Consider the following 17,488-nt stretch of genomic DNA (forward strand, 5'->3'; position numbering starts at 1 on the left):
TTCCTCATGAAGGTGCTGCAGTTGTGAACAATATGTTTGAATCTTAATATAAAGTGCATCCATTTTACTCACAGAAATGAAAGTAGAATGTATAAATATAAGGAATAAACATGAAAATACATGATGTGAACTGCAACATTTCACGATCTCACACTTTTCATGAAGCACTTAAACGCAATTCATGAAGTATACTGCCGTAAAGTATCACATCTCATGCCCTAAGGTATTTCTAGCACAGCTGTACAGTGATTAAACATTCAAAGGATATCTATTTTAAGAAAATTATCAATAGCATAATCTTACATGTTTCTTTTTATTTTCCTAATGTAAGTGCTTACCATGAAAATGTTCCAAATTAACATAGCACTTTTAATTCACTAATTTTCAGCAAAGTTGGGGGGTGGGGTTTCATGGTTTCCATGATGTGGACATATACTCAAATCCACTAGGAATTACACTTACGAAAATTAACTACCACTCAAATTGATATACAATATTCATAATAGTGTGACTTATGGATTTTTTAAAATTTTTTTCTCTATTGTCAGAATACAGTCAGAAAAATAATATATGGGAGTTGAAAGAAAATCCCACATCTCATTCAAACTATGTTTTATGAATTTTAAACCAGATCTCAACAAATTGAAGGGGAGGGGTTTAGTCTCCATTAATTCAGAAACTGTTGTTGTAACTTTTTCTGTGCTTATACTTAAGAAAGTTTACGCATTATTCGGAGTATAGGTCCCATGAATTGAATTCTCAACACACATGTATATTTCATGAAATGTAGATAATGAGAAGTGGTAAGCCTTGAATCAAAGGTGGTCGACAATGACTTGTTGATAAATGATTAGTGGAAAAAACTACATCCTTAGTGCAAGGCAATTATTAAGACCACACAATAGGCAGGTGTCCTATATACATAGTGATCAGCTAGCCTGTGTATGTGTGAACTTTTTTTGGCTATATCCCTTATTTAGTATGACTATTCATATATATTCATCATTTGTTCATGAACTACATTTTATGAATATATTCATGAATAAAATTCATGAACCACCTTAATGAACCAGTCTTAAACCATTCATGAAAATTCATAATAGCTAGTTTGTGAAGTTTTGAATTGCAGCTCGCAGGGGTACAGTTATTGAATTGAGAATTTATTCACAAACTTATATCAATGGGTTACAGAGTAATTAAGTTTGACTTATATGTTGACCTATTTTTGAAGACGTTCTCAGCAACTCGTTAGAGATTTGAGTTTTGTGGTTATTGAATTGAAAATTTGAACACAGAACTTATATCATTAGGTTACTGTAACAGATCAAGATTGACTTTGGGCTTTGTTACTTGTTTTTGAAAGAGTTTCAGCAGCCTTGAACTTAGCAAATCTAAGGGACTTGACATTTTTGTGAACTTTTTTGGCTATACCTACAGCTACAGAAAATATACACATAAATCAATGAGTTACAGATCAAGTTTTAGTTCCTTTAAATAATGCCACAAAACGGGGTCCTTTTGTGAAGCTAATTACCATCACAAAGAGATCTATTTAGCATTTTAACATGGTTAATCAAAGTTTATCTGTATCAAATTAGACTACTTCAATAGTTGCATTCCGTGGTATTTTCCTCTGACAGCAAAAAAAAAAAAACTCTTAGAAAATGCTAAGAGTGACTTGAAATTTTTTTCCCCACAAAGCAGTGCCTACCTCTGGAGCGAACCGTTCATGGTACTTGGCAGCAATAAGAAGACAAGTAATTCCAACAAGTTGGAACGTATTGAGGGGAATCTTCTGATAGGTTAGAAATCGGTCCACTAGTTCCACAGTCAGGTGCAATGTCTGCTGGGATAGCTCCTGGTGCACCTGCAACAAACATGAATTATCACGGGATTGTTCCTTTTCTTTTTCAAAATACAGGTCACTTATATGAAGATACAAAAACAGATTCGCAAAGTGCATACAGGTCAGTCTCAGGCCACTATTAAAAAATTGTTTGTTGGGCGTTAGTCGCCTGACCCTCTCAAAAGGTTGCCGATCCAAAAAATTTATTGGTCCAACAGTGATGTTTTTGGGGGGGTGTGTGTGGGTGTGGGTGTGTATTGTCCGGTGCGGAACAGAACCGAGTTCGAGCTGGATTTTAGCCGTCCGAGTCAGTAAAGCGCTTGACAATCACCTTGCTTCACTTCAAGTGCTTCCTTGATGGTTTGTTTCAAAATGTCCGACCTGAATAGGACAAAATCGTACGCAACTTTATGCGTAAATATAGAGTTTAAAAACTAAAAGGAACGAAGCAAAGCCAATAGACTGCTTGAGTTTGACACGGATTCAACTGCGGCTGACGAACGTAGACACAACATAGAGCACATGTCGAAGTACATATCTGTTAAATTTATTTTCTCAAACCAAGCCATTATAACAGATTCTATGCTAGTTGGAACCACCAGGTTACATGATGCTTGCAGTGCCTGGTTAATAGTTCATGCAGAAATGCATCTAACATTTATTTCAAAGCTTTTCTTAGAATTTAAAAAAAGATATAAAATCCATATTGTTTTCAATGTTTTAGACTGCTTCTTTACATTCTATACCCAAGAAAAACTTTGAAATAAAATCCACTCATCATGCTTTTATGTTACTGAGCAGTACTTATATATTTCATTTAGAAATTTCATGAAACAGTTGTCACACTAGTTCCATGTGTCAGACATGTTCAATGGAATATATAACACTGCATGCCTACCAGCATAAAGCAGAGGATGACTAAGAACTAAAGGGTGCATACACAGAACAATACAAAAGTGCAAAGCAAAACTAATTCTTATTTATAAAGTGGTGCAAAGTGGTGTACTGATGAATAGTGATGTTATATACAAAAGCAGATATATAAATATGATAGAGCTGAATATAAGGATGGCACATATGTACATTTAAAAGTACAAAGAACTTAGCTAATGAAGAGATATAATATAGCAAACAAAATATACAGATATATGTAGATGATGTACAAAAATTCCAGCAGCACTGACGTATGTGGGAGAACAATATTTAATGCACGAAAAAAAATTAATCCAGACCAAAAAAAAAAAAAAAACCTACCTACCTACCCATCATCAAAGGGGTAGGGTAGGCAAACGCCCAACAAACAATTTTTTAATAGTGGCCTCAATTGATTTCATGAAAATTTAACTAAAACCTGATTAGGTTGTACATGAACACATTTTTTAAATACATGCAGTAGTGAATATGTGTTGAGGATAAAGGTTAATTCAATGGTGGTTTAAACAATAGGAGAGTTTCCAGTTACTGCTGGAGCCCTAGTTGTTTTCCAACGAAATTTATACACACATTTACCTTTCACAGCCCTATGAATTTTCAGTCTCTTGAAAGGTTGTTTAAGTGGAAGAACTAGATTTAAAACATGGCAGATTTTCACACTTTAAATACAGCAGAACTTAAACAATATTTCCAAAAAAAGGTGTTACAAGTACCTCAGTTTGCAAGGTAATTAAAAACTGTACTTGTGACAGAACGGTTTCTTGATATAATACCTGCAGACAACAGGGGGATTATGGGGAGACAGAAACTACTGTTCCCTGTATTGATCGAAACATGAATATTTCAAAATCTGTGAGAAACTACAGATCTATATGTATTATGTATACCTCAACTTAAATTGACATAGGATGGATTGGGATAAGGGGTGGCTCAACTTAAATTGACATAGGATGGCCGGATTGGGATAAGGGGTGGCTCAACTTAAATTGACATAGGATGGATTGAGATAAGGGGTGGCTCAACTTAAATTGATGCAGGACGGATTGGGATAAGGGGTGGCTCAACTTAAATTGACGAAGGACGGATTGGGATAAGGGGTGGCTCAACTTAAATTGACATAGAAGGAATTGGGATAAGGGGTGGCTCGATCAACTTAAATTGACATAGAAGGAATTGGGATAAGGGGTGGTTCAACTTAAATTGACATAGAAGGAATTGGGATAAGGGGTGGCTCAACTTAAATTGACATAGAAGGAATTGGGATAAGGGGTGGCTCAACTTAAATTGGCGTAGGACGGATTGGGATAAGGGGTGGCTCAACTTAAATTGGCGTAGGATGGATTGGGATAAGGGGTGGCTCAACTTAAATTGGTGTAGGACGGATTGGGATAAGGGGTGGCTCAACTTAAATTGGCGTAGGACGGATTGGGATAAGGGGTGGCTCAACTTAAATTGACGTAGGACGGATTGGGATAAGGGGTGGCTCAACTTAAATTGGCATAGGACGGATTGGGATAAGGGGTGGCTCAACTTAAATTGGCGTAGGACGGATTGGGATACGTGGTGGAGAGTTTGCTTGTTTTACGTCCCGTTGAGAAGATTTCACTCATATTGAGACGTAACTTGTTGCAGGTGAAGTAACACAAATTTAGACCTATGCTTAGTGCTTACAGCCATAGCAGTGGGGGTTCTTTAACATGCCAATGATTGCCACAACACGGGATCTCCGGATCTTTCATATTTGAAAGCCATGCGATTCTCACTTCTAAATGCCAAGCCTTTGACAAAGGAGCAATCACTAACTATATTTAGGTCTTGCCAAAGGTTTGACACAGCCAATGGCACAAGCAGGGCTCAAACTCACAACCTCCCAGTTACGAAGCGAATGTCCTACCATTGAGCTACCACAACTGGTTTGGGGTGGAGGGGTGTCAGGTCTATTTAGATTTCCATCAAACACTTCTTATTGTTATTACTTTGATGCCACAATATCATATAAAAAAGTTTAAACTCTTGTGTTTTCATTTGCATATCATGCAATTGTAAATACAGCAAATTAACAGATCACATTTATACAATCTAATTTCAATGGTATACCCCCAGTTTCAATAGTCCAAATATTGATAGTTATTTTTTAAGCCCTTAAAAATGTTCAAATATGAACAATAGTGTAAATTTCACTGTTCCTCTGACCACAGATCGTTGTCGCATTCAATGAACATAGCTAGATCACTGTCACAAAATTTATCATTGCCCTCTCTCGATATAATTTTTGATGCGATGGCTGTCACTCCTGCTCCAACAGCCTTGCTCCATCTTCTTGTATCGGCAGGACAACCCTCGGCATCACATCATATATCACATACCTGTACAATTGTCTTCCCCAAAAGTATCGAGAGCCATTATAACATTGAAATCACATGACACAGTATGTAAATTCAGAATAAAATGACGTTCCAGCAGCAACTCAAAACACTCCCATTCTTTCAATGTGTTTTAGTGTATTTGATAAAATACATAAATTAGTAAAAGTATGCTTTTCTTGGATGAGGTGAAGGCAATTTCAGGATTTCTTGTTATATACATGTATTAAGTTACCTGGACTTGAATGAACCAGTCGGTCAGAATGCTTCTCATCTGTGGGGTAACCTCCCCGTTGTTATTCAGAAAGTTCTCAGGATATATAAACCTTCTTTCCAAATACTGATAAAAAAAGAAATATACATATCCCATTATAGGATTAAACATTCTTTTTTAAGAATTTATCGATGTGTAAACTCCGGACATTTTACTCACAAACTAAATAAAAGTGGGAAGCACTTTTATGTTAAGTTTGTGAGTAAAATGTCCGGAGTTTACACATCGATAAATTCTTCAAAAACAATGTTTGATTCTTATAATTCCAATTCATTCACTTTATTTACAATTGCAAAAATTTGAATAGTTTCCCCGCACTATGTTATTTGTTTTCAGGTGTGTATGAATACATCGCGTTTTCGGATTTATTGATGTATAAACTCTTGTTCAGCTTTATTTTTGTCCAATCAAAACAATTGTCATAAATAACATTGGAATTATTAACAATTTAACCATACATTTCATTTTATTAATATTGTATATTTCACAAAAAATGGAGTAAATGTTCAGGAAAATTATATCGGACATTTTATATCTATAAATGCGACTTGTATAAAGTGAATTCAATTTATGAAACAGGAGTACTACAGAGTATGAGCATTTGGTTCTCTGGTATAAATAAATGGTGGAAATGGTAACTACACTATGGTTGTTGTTTTGTTAGGTCTGAAGTCCAACAATTTTTCACTTATTTTAATTGTGTACATTACTGTTATCAGAAGCATCTTCCAAATATATTTTGTTCCACTTTGTACGAAATAAAAAATAGCTAGTTATATAGTGATGAAAATTTAATGTTGATTGAAGAATGTTCTTGCTTTTTGGCAAGGAAGCTCTTTGGTTTTCCAGATAGAAAAAAACCCATAGTGTGTACAATTGAAATGTTATCATAAATATATAGTTGTTTTATCAAATGGTTGCAGAATTCAAATCATCAAAAATATCTACTAGGGTTCACAAAACAATCATGGTTGGCCAACTTTGTATGCAACTAGAGTGCAAGACCTAATTCGGTGATTAAAGACAAGAGTTCTCAATAGACAACCAAAAAGTATAGTAACCTGTGCCTTCAAGGTGAAATTTTAATATTTAAATTTTCCAACATCAAAAATGAATTGGGAATTTCCAAATTCATATGATTCTAGTTTGTTGGATCTAGGCCAACCACAGAGTCTGGAATTATTCAATCAAAACGTTTCTTTTAACTGAATGCCAACATTTGATGGAATCTGACAGATGTTAATCTGAATCATTTCATACAGGTGTTCAGTCACCTGTAAGTATTCATAGATGTCCTCTGCGTAGTCTGGACTGTTGAATGAACCTCCGAGCTTGTTCTTGATTTCTTGGATTTCCTTTGGAATCTTTACTTGGACCTCTCGGATCTTGTGTAAAGGGTCTACAAAATCGATGTCCATTGGCAGAAAATCTATAAGTAGGCAACAACATTCTTTTCAGAAATTTGGAAATCAGGTATTTGTAAATGGTTCTATTATACAGCAACTCATTTATAATGAACATGCTTATAATGAATTTACTCTTTAATATTAAGTATTATTAATTCCACTATGAGAGGAAAATACAGAAAATTTTACTGGATATAACAAAGTTTGGTTATAACGAACTGATTTTTGCTGGCTCTGGAGGTTTGCTATAACCATGTTTTATTGTAGTTAGATATAAAAGACCCACAATCAAGGAATTAAAATTGGAATTCTGGTTTAAAATGGTCAGTACCTCTTTATGAAATGATCGTTCAGCAGTGAATGAAGAAAGATGTGCTCTGCTGGAATTAAACCAAAACTCACTTACCATCATCCATCACAGCTAAAGGCTCAGGATTATTCACACTGAAAACCGCCTTCTGGAGGGACTTCCCTTTCTTCAGTAATCCACCCTTTTTGGTCCATAATGAATCTGCAGATTGAAAAAAATCAACAAGAATGGACAAAACTTTTAGAAATACTGGTCCATCCATTAGATTAAATTTCCAGTTGTGTGAAAACCAGAATCCATCAGGTGAAATACATAGACAAGATCCTCAAAAATTTCCACAGTTCATGCCAAGATTTGTAATCTTTGGTTATCTGCACTAATCCAAAGCATCCTTTAAATACATGATCTAGAAAATTATATATCTTATCCTTGATGTTTGTATTATATCTATAAAACAGGATAAAGACTGAGCTTGATTGATGTGACATTGACCTCTAGTTAAATCTGCAAAACACAAATAAACCAACAAAAGTTGAAATAAAAGATCAAGAGAGTCTGTCTTTTACATTTATAACTATTTTTCAATATAGTGTCATTTTTATTATTCTAAATTATCATTATCTAAATTGATACAACTTGATCTTAGAAAGAAAATAAGTAGCAGATAATTAAAAATCTAAAAGCCCTGCTGGACTCGAAGTCATATACTGACAGACTGAATCAGTACCCTGTATATACATGGTGATAAAAACCTCCAGGGATAGCGAAACACAGTTTATTGAAACCATTTTCTTTTTTAATGTCCAATACAATTTTTGTTATTTTCCTATCACAGTGGAATTAATATTCCCTTGCAATAAGCGTGAATTCATTGTAAGCGTCTCCATTATATGTATGTTTCACTGTATCTACCACTGACCCCTCCCTGTTAGATATAGATGTACAGGTAAACAGTGAATTCATTGTAAGCGTCTCCATTATATGTATGTTTTACTGTATCTGCCACTGACCCCTCCCTGTTATAGATGTACAGGTAAACAGTGAATTCATTGTAAGCGTCTCCATTATATGTATGTTTTACTGTATCTACCACTGACCCCTCCCTGTTAGATATAGATGTACAGGTAAACAGTGAATTCATTGTAAGCGTCTCCATTATATGTATGTTTTACTGTATCTACCACTGACCCCTCCCTGTTATAGATGTACAGGTAAACAGTGAATTCATTGTAAGCGTCTCCATTATATGTATGTTTTACTGTATCTACCACTGACCCCTCCCTGTTATATATAGATGTACAGGTAAACAGTGAATTCATTGTAAGCGTCTCCATTATATGTATGTTTAACTGTATCTACCACTGACCCCTCCCTGTTATAGATGTACAGGTAAACAGTGAATTCATTGTAAGCGTCTCCATTATATGTATGTTTTACTGTATCTGCCACTGACCCCTCCCTGTTATAGATGTACAGGTAAACAGTGAATTCATTGTAAGCGTCTCCATTATATGTATGTTTTACTGTATCTACCACTGACCCCTCCCTGTTAGATATAGATGCACAGGTAAACAGTTACAGCAAACACACTTATACTGAATTCATGCTTATAGCGAAGTCATTTTCATTCCCTGTAGTTTTAAAACACATTTAGAACTCATTGGATATAACAATTATATCATGTTTGTAATGAATCAAAATTGTTCATCCCCAGCACTTTGTTATAAAAGTATATTTTACTTCATACACACAATTCACACTCTGATGTACACAGAAAAGTCATGCAAGGTGTTGATAATTCTTAAATACTAGAAATGGATTGTAATGTGAGTGACTCTGGGGTTGCTGGGATTAACGTTTTTAGTTACATGCAGTTTTAACTTCCATTTACTACCAGGGTTGGAACACCATGATGCCTGCACAGTTCTGGTTTTCTTGATGTTTATATAATTATATTCTTTTACACGTATTACCTTGTCCTGATAACAATGCATGTACCTGTAATGTTCTGTCTTATCTATGTGACTTTAACCTTTAGTCTTACCTGATATAACCTTGACCTTTGGTGTTACATGATGTGGCCTTGATCTTTGGTGTTATCTAATGTGACCTCGACCTTTAGTCTTACCTGAAGTGACCTTGACCTTTGGTGTTACCTGATGTGGTCTTGACTTTAGTCTTACCTGATGTGGCCTTGACCTTTAGGTTTCCCCCCTTGTTGTTGGGCATGGCATTAATCTTGTCCCTCAATACCACTCTCTCCTTGGTGACTTGGTCACTCTGTTTTACAAAACATTACACATCAAATCAACTGCATGTAAATCTATAGTAATACCTTACAAAGAAATACATGAATAATTTAACAAACATTTAAATTGTCTTTTCATTACATGGATAACTACTAGTTTCAGCATCAAATAGTCAGTCATATTTACAGGTCATTATCAAATAGTGTCTAAAATAATAGATTTAAACATATGAAACTGATTACCATAATTACTAGTAGTCAAATATGTAGAAGTTCTATTTTGTTCATATATTATTGTATAAGCAGTTGGTAATTTGAAGTTATGTCATGTTAACTTTCATGCTAAGGTACAGAAAATTGGTCAGATTCAAATTAGAGTTACAATAAAATTGGAGAAACAAAGCAACATTTCCTCCTTTGTTAATCTAGTTATCTCTTTCTGATCTACCTTACCTTTGAGATTGTTCTTTCTAATCTACCTTACCTGTGACAAGTGTTCTTTCTGATCTACCTTACCTGTGACAGGTGTTCTTTCTGATCTATCTTACCTGTGACAGATGTCTCTTTCTGATCTACCTTACCTGTGATAGGTGTCTCTTGTTGATCTACCTTACCTGTGACAGGTGTCTCTTGCTGATCTACCATACCTATGACAGGTGTTCTTTTTGACCTACAGTACCTGTGACAGGTGTTCTTTCTGATCTACCTTACCTGTGACAGGTGTTCTTTCTGATCTACCTTACCTGTGACAGGTGTTCTTTCTGATCTACCTTACCTGTGACAGGTGTTCTTTCTGATCTACCTTACCTGTGATAGGTGTCTCTTGTTGATCTACCTTACCTGTGACAGGTGTCTCTTGCTGATCTACCATACCTATGACAGGTGTTCTTTTTGACCTACAGTACCTGTGACAGGTGTTCTTTCTGATCTACCTTACCTGTGACAGGTGTTCTTTCTGATCTACCTTACCTGTGACAGGTGTTCTTTCTGATCTACCTTACCTGTGACAGGTGTTCTTTCTGATCTACCTTACCTGTGACAGATGCCTCTTTCTGATCTACCTTACCTGTGACAGGTGTCTCTTGCTGATCTACCATACGTGTGACAGGTGTTCTTTTTTATCTACAGTACCTGTGATAGGTGTTCTTTTTGATCTACAGTACCTGTGACAGGTGTTCTTTCTGATCTACTTTACCTGTGACAAGTGTTCTTTCTGACCTACAGTACCTGTGACAGGTGTTCTTTCTGATCTACTTTACCTGTGACAGATGCCTCTTGCTGATCTACCTTACCTGTGACAGGTGTTCTTTCTGATCTATATTACCTGTGGCGAGTGGATCTCTTTCTGATTTACCGTGCCTGTTACAGGTGTTCTTTTTTACCTACAGTACCTGTGACAGGTGTTCTTTCTGATCTACAGTACCTGTGACAGGTGTTCTTTCTGATCTACAGTACCTGTGGCGAGTGGATCTCTTTCTGCTCTACCATGCCTGTTACAGGTGTTTCTGACTTCTTCTTACTTACATGTGTTCTTTCTGATTTTGCCTTAGCTTTGACAGGTATTTCTTTCTGATTTCTTCTGACCTGTGAAAGGTTCAGCCATGATCTCCCCTACATTTAACAGGTGGTTGTCCTTTATCTACCATTACCTGTTGCAGGTGTTTCTTGGTGATTTCCCCTTACTCATGGTGGGTGTTCCTCTTTAATTTCTCTCACCTGAGAGGTGTGTTTCTCTCTCATTTCCCTGCGAATCAGGGGGCTGACATCCATTCTTTCCACATGATTCTCCTTTTTAGTGGGAAATTTCTCAAAAGGCCTATTTTCCTTGTTGCTCTCCAGGTAAGATAGATTTTTTTGCTTCCCACTCTTCTGCTGCTGTGAGCGGCTCAGTCCAAGGGAGGCTGCCATTTGTTTACTATTTCTCTGAATTATTGTTACAGTAAATAATTATGGTATTTTCGATTACAATTCATGTGAATCATATTTGACAAATTGTTAGCATGAATACCCATCCTGCACTGACCAACATATTACACCCCTTCCTTGTTCTTTATAAAGCTGTACAGTATGCTCTGATATTTTGACCAAGTTTGCCCAATTCATAAGAACATTTGTTAACTTGTTGAGTGTATTTATATGGATATCCAGCATGTCTTATATACAGTGAAAACTGCCTAATCTGACACCCATGCAATCCATTTCACTGGGCATTCCAAACCTTATTTTCATTCTCATTTTCATTGTATTTTACACTGTTTATTCCAACACATTGTGTATTCCGACAAAGCAATTGTCTCCCAGTGCATGTCGGATTAGACAGGATTCTTCAGTTTTAACCGCAAGTATCTTAAATTTGTGTTTACTAATGACTGTACAGTCACTTCACTTATCTGTAATCAACACATATTCAAGAGTCAGTCACATGACTACTTCAGACATCAACAAACATGGATACTTAAGTAAGAACATTGATGTGCTCCAGAGTGCACAAAGGACTGTGTACGATGAAGACCTTTCTAGGCCCCAGTAAAAGTCAAAATTTAAAGCTTTATAGAAAGACTAAACCTTCTGTTATTATTGTATTCATTGAACTCCAGGATCTTTATCAGCTATTTGTATAATTACCTTTCATATTCAAAGCCCAGAGGAAAATCTTTTATGTTAGTATAACCAATAATGACAGTAAATTACTAGATTTATTCAATTTTAAGTTGCACTAGGATTCTTGCACAAAATACACTTAAATTTTGAAACCTTAATGTTAATTTTGGTGGGAAAATAAGAACCCTTAAAAAGATTCGTTTGTTGGTTTATGTCAACAAACTTGACAATATTACACGTTTGTTGCGAACTAGTTTGATCCGGTTTTTTAGTACCACCTGCTGCGTAATCCTTACCAAATATGGAGTATCATCAAGGTCAAAGGGTGTATTGGCTGTTCCGTTAAAGGTAACAAATGGGTTTTAAAATGATATGATATTTTAGTACTTAGTTCATATTTTGAAAAATATACATAAAAATATAAATATAAACAATGAATTGGCTTTCTTTGTTGATTTATCGGGTGATGAAGGTAGCAAGCATTGCAGAAAAGCTAGATTCATAACCTGTGTTATTGTTTAAATATCACATTTTGATTATTGACATCTCTACTTTTGTTATTATGCACCCCCCACCCCTTTGGGTCATATTGTTTTGCCCCAGTTGGTGGTCGGTCTGTAAACTAAGTTTTGTCCAAAAAAAGTCTTGAGAACCCTTTGCTTCACAGACAATAATTCAAACTTGGTGCACTGGTACATATCGTAAGGAGTAGATGACCCCTATTGATTTTGAGGTCACATGGTCAAGGGTCAATCCACTCTGAACATACATGTATATTGTCTGCTCAATGTCTTGAGAACCCTTTGATTGACAGACACTAAACTTAATACACTAATACAAGGAGTAGATGACCTCTATTGATTTTAATTGAGGTCACATGATCAAAGGTCAAGGATCAAACTTGACATAGGAAGATACTATCTGCTCAATATCTTGAGAATCCTTTGCTTGAAAGACATCAAATTTGGTACACTGGTACATGTTAAAAGGACTAGATGACTCCTATTGATTTTGATGTCAAAGGTCAATCCACTCTTGACATTAAAACATACTGTCCAGATTCCACTCAATATCTTTAGAACCCTTTCCTTGACAGACATCAAATTTGGTACACTAGCTAGTACATCGTAAGGAGTAAATGACCACAAATGATTTTGAGCTCACATGGTTAAAGGTCAATCCACTCTGGACATTAGATATTGTCAGCTCGTCTAGAATTGTTTGCATTACTATCAAGTAAATGATACATGTGTATAACCCTCTCAATCTTGCACCACAGGGGTGGGGGTGGGAGCATATACATGTTTCTGAAACATTTCTTGTTTCTTTTTAAACCGAACCTATAATTAAGGTAATTTTCTTTAATCACTTATGTTATATAATGTTGTTTTTTTTTTATTGTGTTTCAGAATTTATCATACTTACTTCAAAAACAATAATATATTTCTTATACTTGCACATTTAGATATACGTAGTGTTTCATTTCAGAACAGTCTGAGATCGAGGTACAAACTATTGAATAAATCATAGAGAGAGATTGATATAGTACTTCAGCCATATTGCTACAAACCTACAACAAATGTCTTTAGGGTATTTCAACATCACCTCAAAAGATTTATTCTATAAAAATAATCATTCCATTATTTTCCTCCAAATGCAAATGTTTTCAGGCATATAATTTATAGAAAGTTAATTCACAATTTTAAAGTAATTCAGCTGCATGAAAATAATTCTTCATGCTTTGGATGAAAAAATCTCTGGTCATACATGCAAGTTACTATAATAATAATAATAATAGTTTATTCACCAATCAAGGGCCCTCGGGGGACATGTACATGTTAACAGGCAATTAATTATAACAATGAAAATAAATAACTATATGAAATGAACATAGATTTACAACAGAATTACATCACTAAGCATTTTTAGCAGAAGTAACACAGCCAAATTCACATGTAGCCATGCACAGCTGCAAACCTTTCACAAGCTGCTGACCTGCCAATCTAATGATCTGAAAGTGGGCGATCATATTACTAGTAGTGGGTGATGTGGATTCTTACACAGGCACCTGAAGTGTGGATAGCTGGTATAGATCTTATGTACATACCCCCCCCCCCTCTTCTAGAAAGAAATTATTTTTATACAGAACCAATAATTTATCCAAAATATATAATATTTCCCAACCGATCACCCTCATAAATCGTTCTGAATAGTCAGTCTCAACCTTCTGTAAGCTTTTAGAGATGACCACTTGTGAGATACTAATATATGTAGTATCAGGTGCCTGTGGATTTTTATACAGTAGGCCTAACTTAAACTTTCTCACTCTGTGGTGAACGATCAGGGGAAAGTGACAACGCTGGGATCAAGTGTCATATAAATCATAAAGTCCATGTCCTAGAAATAACTTACATTTTAAGATCGTACTCTGATATGTTCTCAAAGGCCAGTCAATAAATATTTCTTTCGATCCTCTCGCCTTTAAAAAGCGAGGTTCCGGTCACGTGTTGAGTGAAGTTGGTCACGTTCGAATTACATTCCCGACATTGTCACTGTGTAGAACAAGGGTAAAATGTATTATTGTACATTCAAATATGCAATGTTTTTATTTTATACTTCTTTCCATAATTGATAAAGAACGATCTATGCAAGGAGAGTTTGGATCGACATAGAGGTCACACTGATTGTAAATATCATGTCTCTCATTTCATGCCCGTTATTTTTGTCATATATGGAGGATATAATGTATTTATTTATTACTCTGTGGTGAAATTGACGGCATGTTTTCCTTGCTGTAATACATGTAAAATCCCTATCAATATCACCAACATAAAATGCGTCTTAATTCCAGGAGGACAATCACTTGGTGGAGGAGATAAGAAATAAATACATTACATCGTTTATTTATTGTTGCAAATTGGTTCTCATCTCCAACGGTCTCATGTTGGGAACGATTAACGTGGGGGGGGGGGGGGGGGGGGGGGGGGGGCTTAATTGGTCTGGAGAACTCCTCGTACCCAGGAGAATCCGTACCCAGGAGAACTCGTACCAAGAAATTTGGGTACGAGTTCTCCAAGAGAATATTTGGGTACAAATTCTCCTGGAGAAAAACTTTGTCATTTTATCAAATAGAAATGTGGGTACGAGTTCTCCTAAAGAAAAAACTTGTCAATTGTATTATAAAAATCTGGGTACGAGTTCTCACGGAGAAAAAACTTTTTCACTTTATCGGATAAATCTGGGTACGAGTTTTTCTGCAGAAAAAAACTTTGTCATTTCTGTCATAAAAATCTGGGTACAAGTTCTCCTGGAGAAAAACTTTGTCATTTCTGTCAAAAATCTGGGTACGAGTTCTCCTGGTGAAAAACTTCGTCATTTTGTCATATTAATCTGAGTACGAGTTCTCCTCCATGTGCCGGAGAATAGAGGTACGTTGTAAAAATACAATGTCGCAGGTTTAAAATTGGTGTTTAATTGCAATAATTATACTAATTATCGTCTCAAGCCAAACAGCAATTCAAATGCAAAAAAAAAAAAAAAAAAAAAAAACAACAAACAAGTATGATCATTTGTATTTACTTTTTTTATTCAATTGAAAGGCATGTTCATAGTAAATTATGTATAATGTATGAAATCCTCGATTTTTTCAAGGAGAAATTGTATCCAGATTCCAATAAAATGGTACAATTCTTAATTAGATAAACTCGTATCAAAATTTTGATTGCTATATACATGTAATGACACTTTGTCTCCAGGAGAACTCTTACCAGAATTTATATGACAAAAAAGACATAGTTTTTCTCCAGGAGAATCCATTTAATAAAATGATTAAGTTTTTTTTTTCTCCGGGAGAACTCGTACCTAGATAACATTTTTTTTTCTCTAGGAGAACTCGTCTATTCTCTCACCAGAGGGCGCGTTCCACAAGCTTCACATACATGCGAAGAGCGCACGGAACTCTGGGTAGAGAATGGAGAACTCGTACCCAGATTTTTATAATACAATTGACAAGTTTTTCTCTAGGAGAACTCGTACCCACATTTCTATTTGTTAAAATGACAAAGAAGAACTCGTACCCAGATATTGATGGGTACGACTTCTCTTGGAGATCTTGAAGAACTCGTACCCAAATTTTTGGGTACAAGTTCTCCTGTGTACGGGTTCACCTGGGTACGAGTTCTCCTGATACCGCCATCGCTTAATTTTCCCCAACAATTTTCGCAAAACGTACATAGATTGACCCTTCTCCACCTTTTCAGCAGAGTGTCCTGATCAACGAAGCTATTAAACCCTTTCTAATGTACATATGACGCCTATGATTTGCATGGTGTAATTTCATTTAATATAAATTTGAATTTTCGCTATTTGTAACTTTGCTCTATTTTCCTTTCTGTATTCATCATTGTTTTCATTTAATCTCTGAATGTCTACATTAGAATTCAATCTGTGTCTCCGTTATGTTTCTAACCAAAGAAAGTAAAAATCTTAATAATTCAATTACGTCGACCATCAAATGTATAGTAACAATTATACTAGTAACCTTAACGTCTTCATGTAATATATAATGTCCGGTTCAGTTGTTACTGGGTCCGATGGAAATAAGTACCCCGAAGAGGAATTATATTAATCACGAAGTATATTACTGTTTAAAACTATCTACAGATCGAAGGAGTTTTTAAATAGTAGATACTAGTATGTTCTGATTTGAGGGAAGGCGGATAATTTTGCTATTTTTGCGAAGTTGAGGATCGTACACATGTATTATACCATTACCTTATAACTTTGGTCTTTATCATTGACATGATCCCTCTATTAAAACAAATCTGGTCCTTTTCCACGGAACATCTTGTAACGATCTAGTTTGCTATGGCGAGTAAAACGTTGCACTATTATATTAATCTTGTTATTCATATTCGAAAACTTGTAATTTATATTCTAAAGCATATCATTCATATTCGAAAAGTTGTTATTCATATTCGATAATTTTATCATTCATATTCAAAAACATGTTATTCTTATTCTAAAACTTGTTATTCATATTCAAAAACATGTCATTCTTATTCAATAAATTGTTATTCATATTCTAAACTTTTCATTCATATTCAAAAACATGTGATTCATATTCGATAATCTTATCATTCAAAAACATGTGATTCGTATTCGATAATCTTATCATTCATATTCAAAAACATGTGATTCATATTCAATAATCTTATCATTCATATTCAAAAACATGTGATTCATATTCGATAATCCTACCATTCATATTCAAAAAACACGAGATTCATATTCGATAATCATATCATTCATATTCGATAATTATGTTGTTTATATTCGACAATCATGTCATTCATATTTGACAATCTTGCTATTCATATTCAAAAGCATGTGATTCATATTTGATAATGATGTCATTCTTATTCGATAATCTTTTTATTCTTATTCAATATCATTATTTATGAATGTGCTGCGTACACGTGGTCCAGATAGATAACACCATAATCTAT

The 17,488-nt window shown here is 35.1% G+C and overlaps 1 protein-coding gene across 1 annotated transcript in view; it reads right to left on the reverse strand.

The window, feature by feature from the left end:
• Window positions 1-14,481, reverse strand: part of LOC125663842 (G2/mitotic-specific cyclin-B-like) — a 19,388-nt gene extending 4,907 nt beyond the window's left edge. Inside the window, exons 1-7 of the mRNA XM_048896242.2 lie at window positions 14,394-14,481; window positions 11,097-11,303; window positions 9,316-9,412; window positions 7,229-7,333; window positions 6,691-6,845; window positions 5,378-5,482; window positions 1,712-1,867 (exon numbers count right to left, since the gene is read on the reverse strand). Coding sequence (XP_048752199.2) covers window positions 1,712-1,867; window positions 5,378-5,482; window positions 6,691-6,845; window positions 7,229-7,333; window positions 9,316-9,412; window positions 11,097-11,288 — 810 coding nt within the window. The 5' untranslated portion in view covers window positions 11,289-11,303; window positions 14,394-14,481. The remainder of the gene's footprint in view (window positions 1-1,711; window positions 1,868-5,377; window positions 5,483-6,690; window positions 6,846-7,228; window positions 7,334-9,315; window positions 9,413-11,096; window positions 11,304-14,393) is intronic.
• Between the last annotated feature and the right edge of the window lie 3,007 nt (window positions 14,482-17,488).

This window comes from Ostrea edulis, chromosome 1 (assembly GCF_947568905.1).
Source record: "Ostrea edulis chromosome 1, xbOstEdul1.1, whole genome shotgun sequence".
NCBI classification, from domain to species: Eukaryota; Metazoa; Mollusca; class Bivalvia; order Ostreida; family Ostreidae; genus Ostrea; species Ostrea edulis.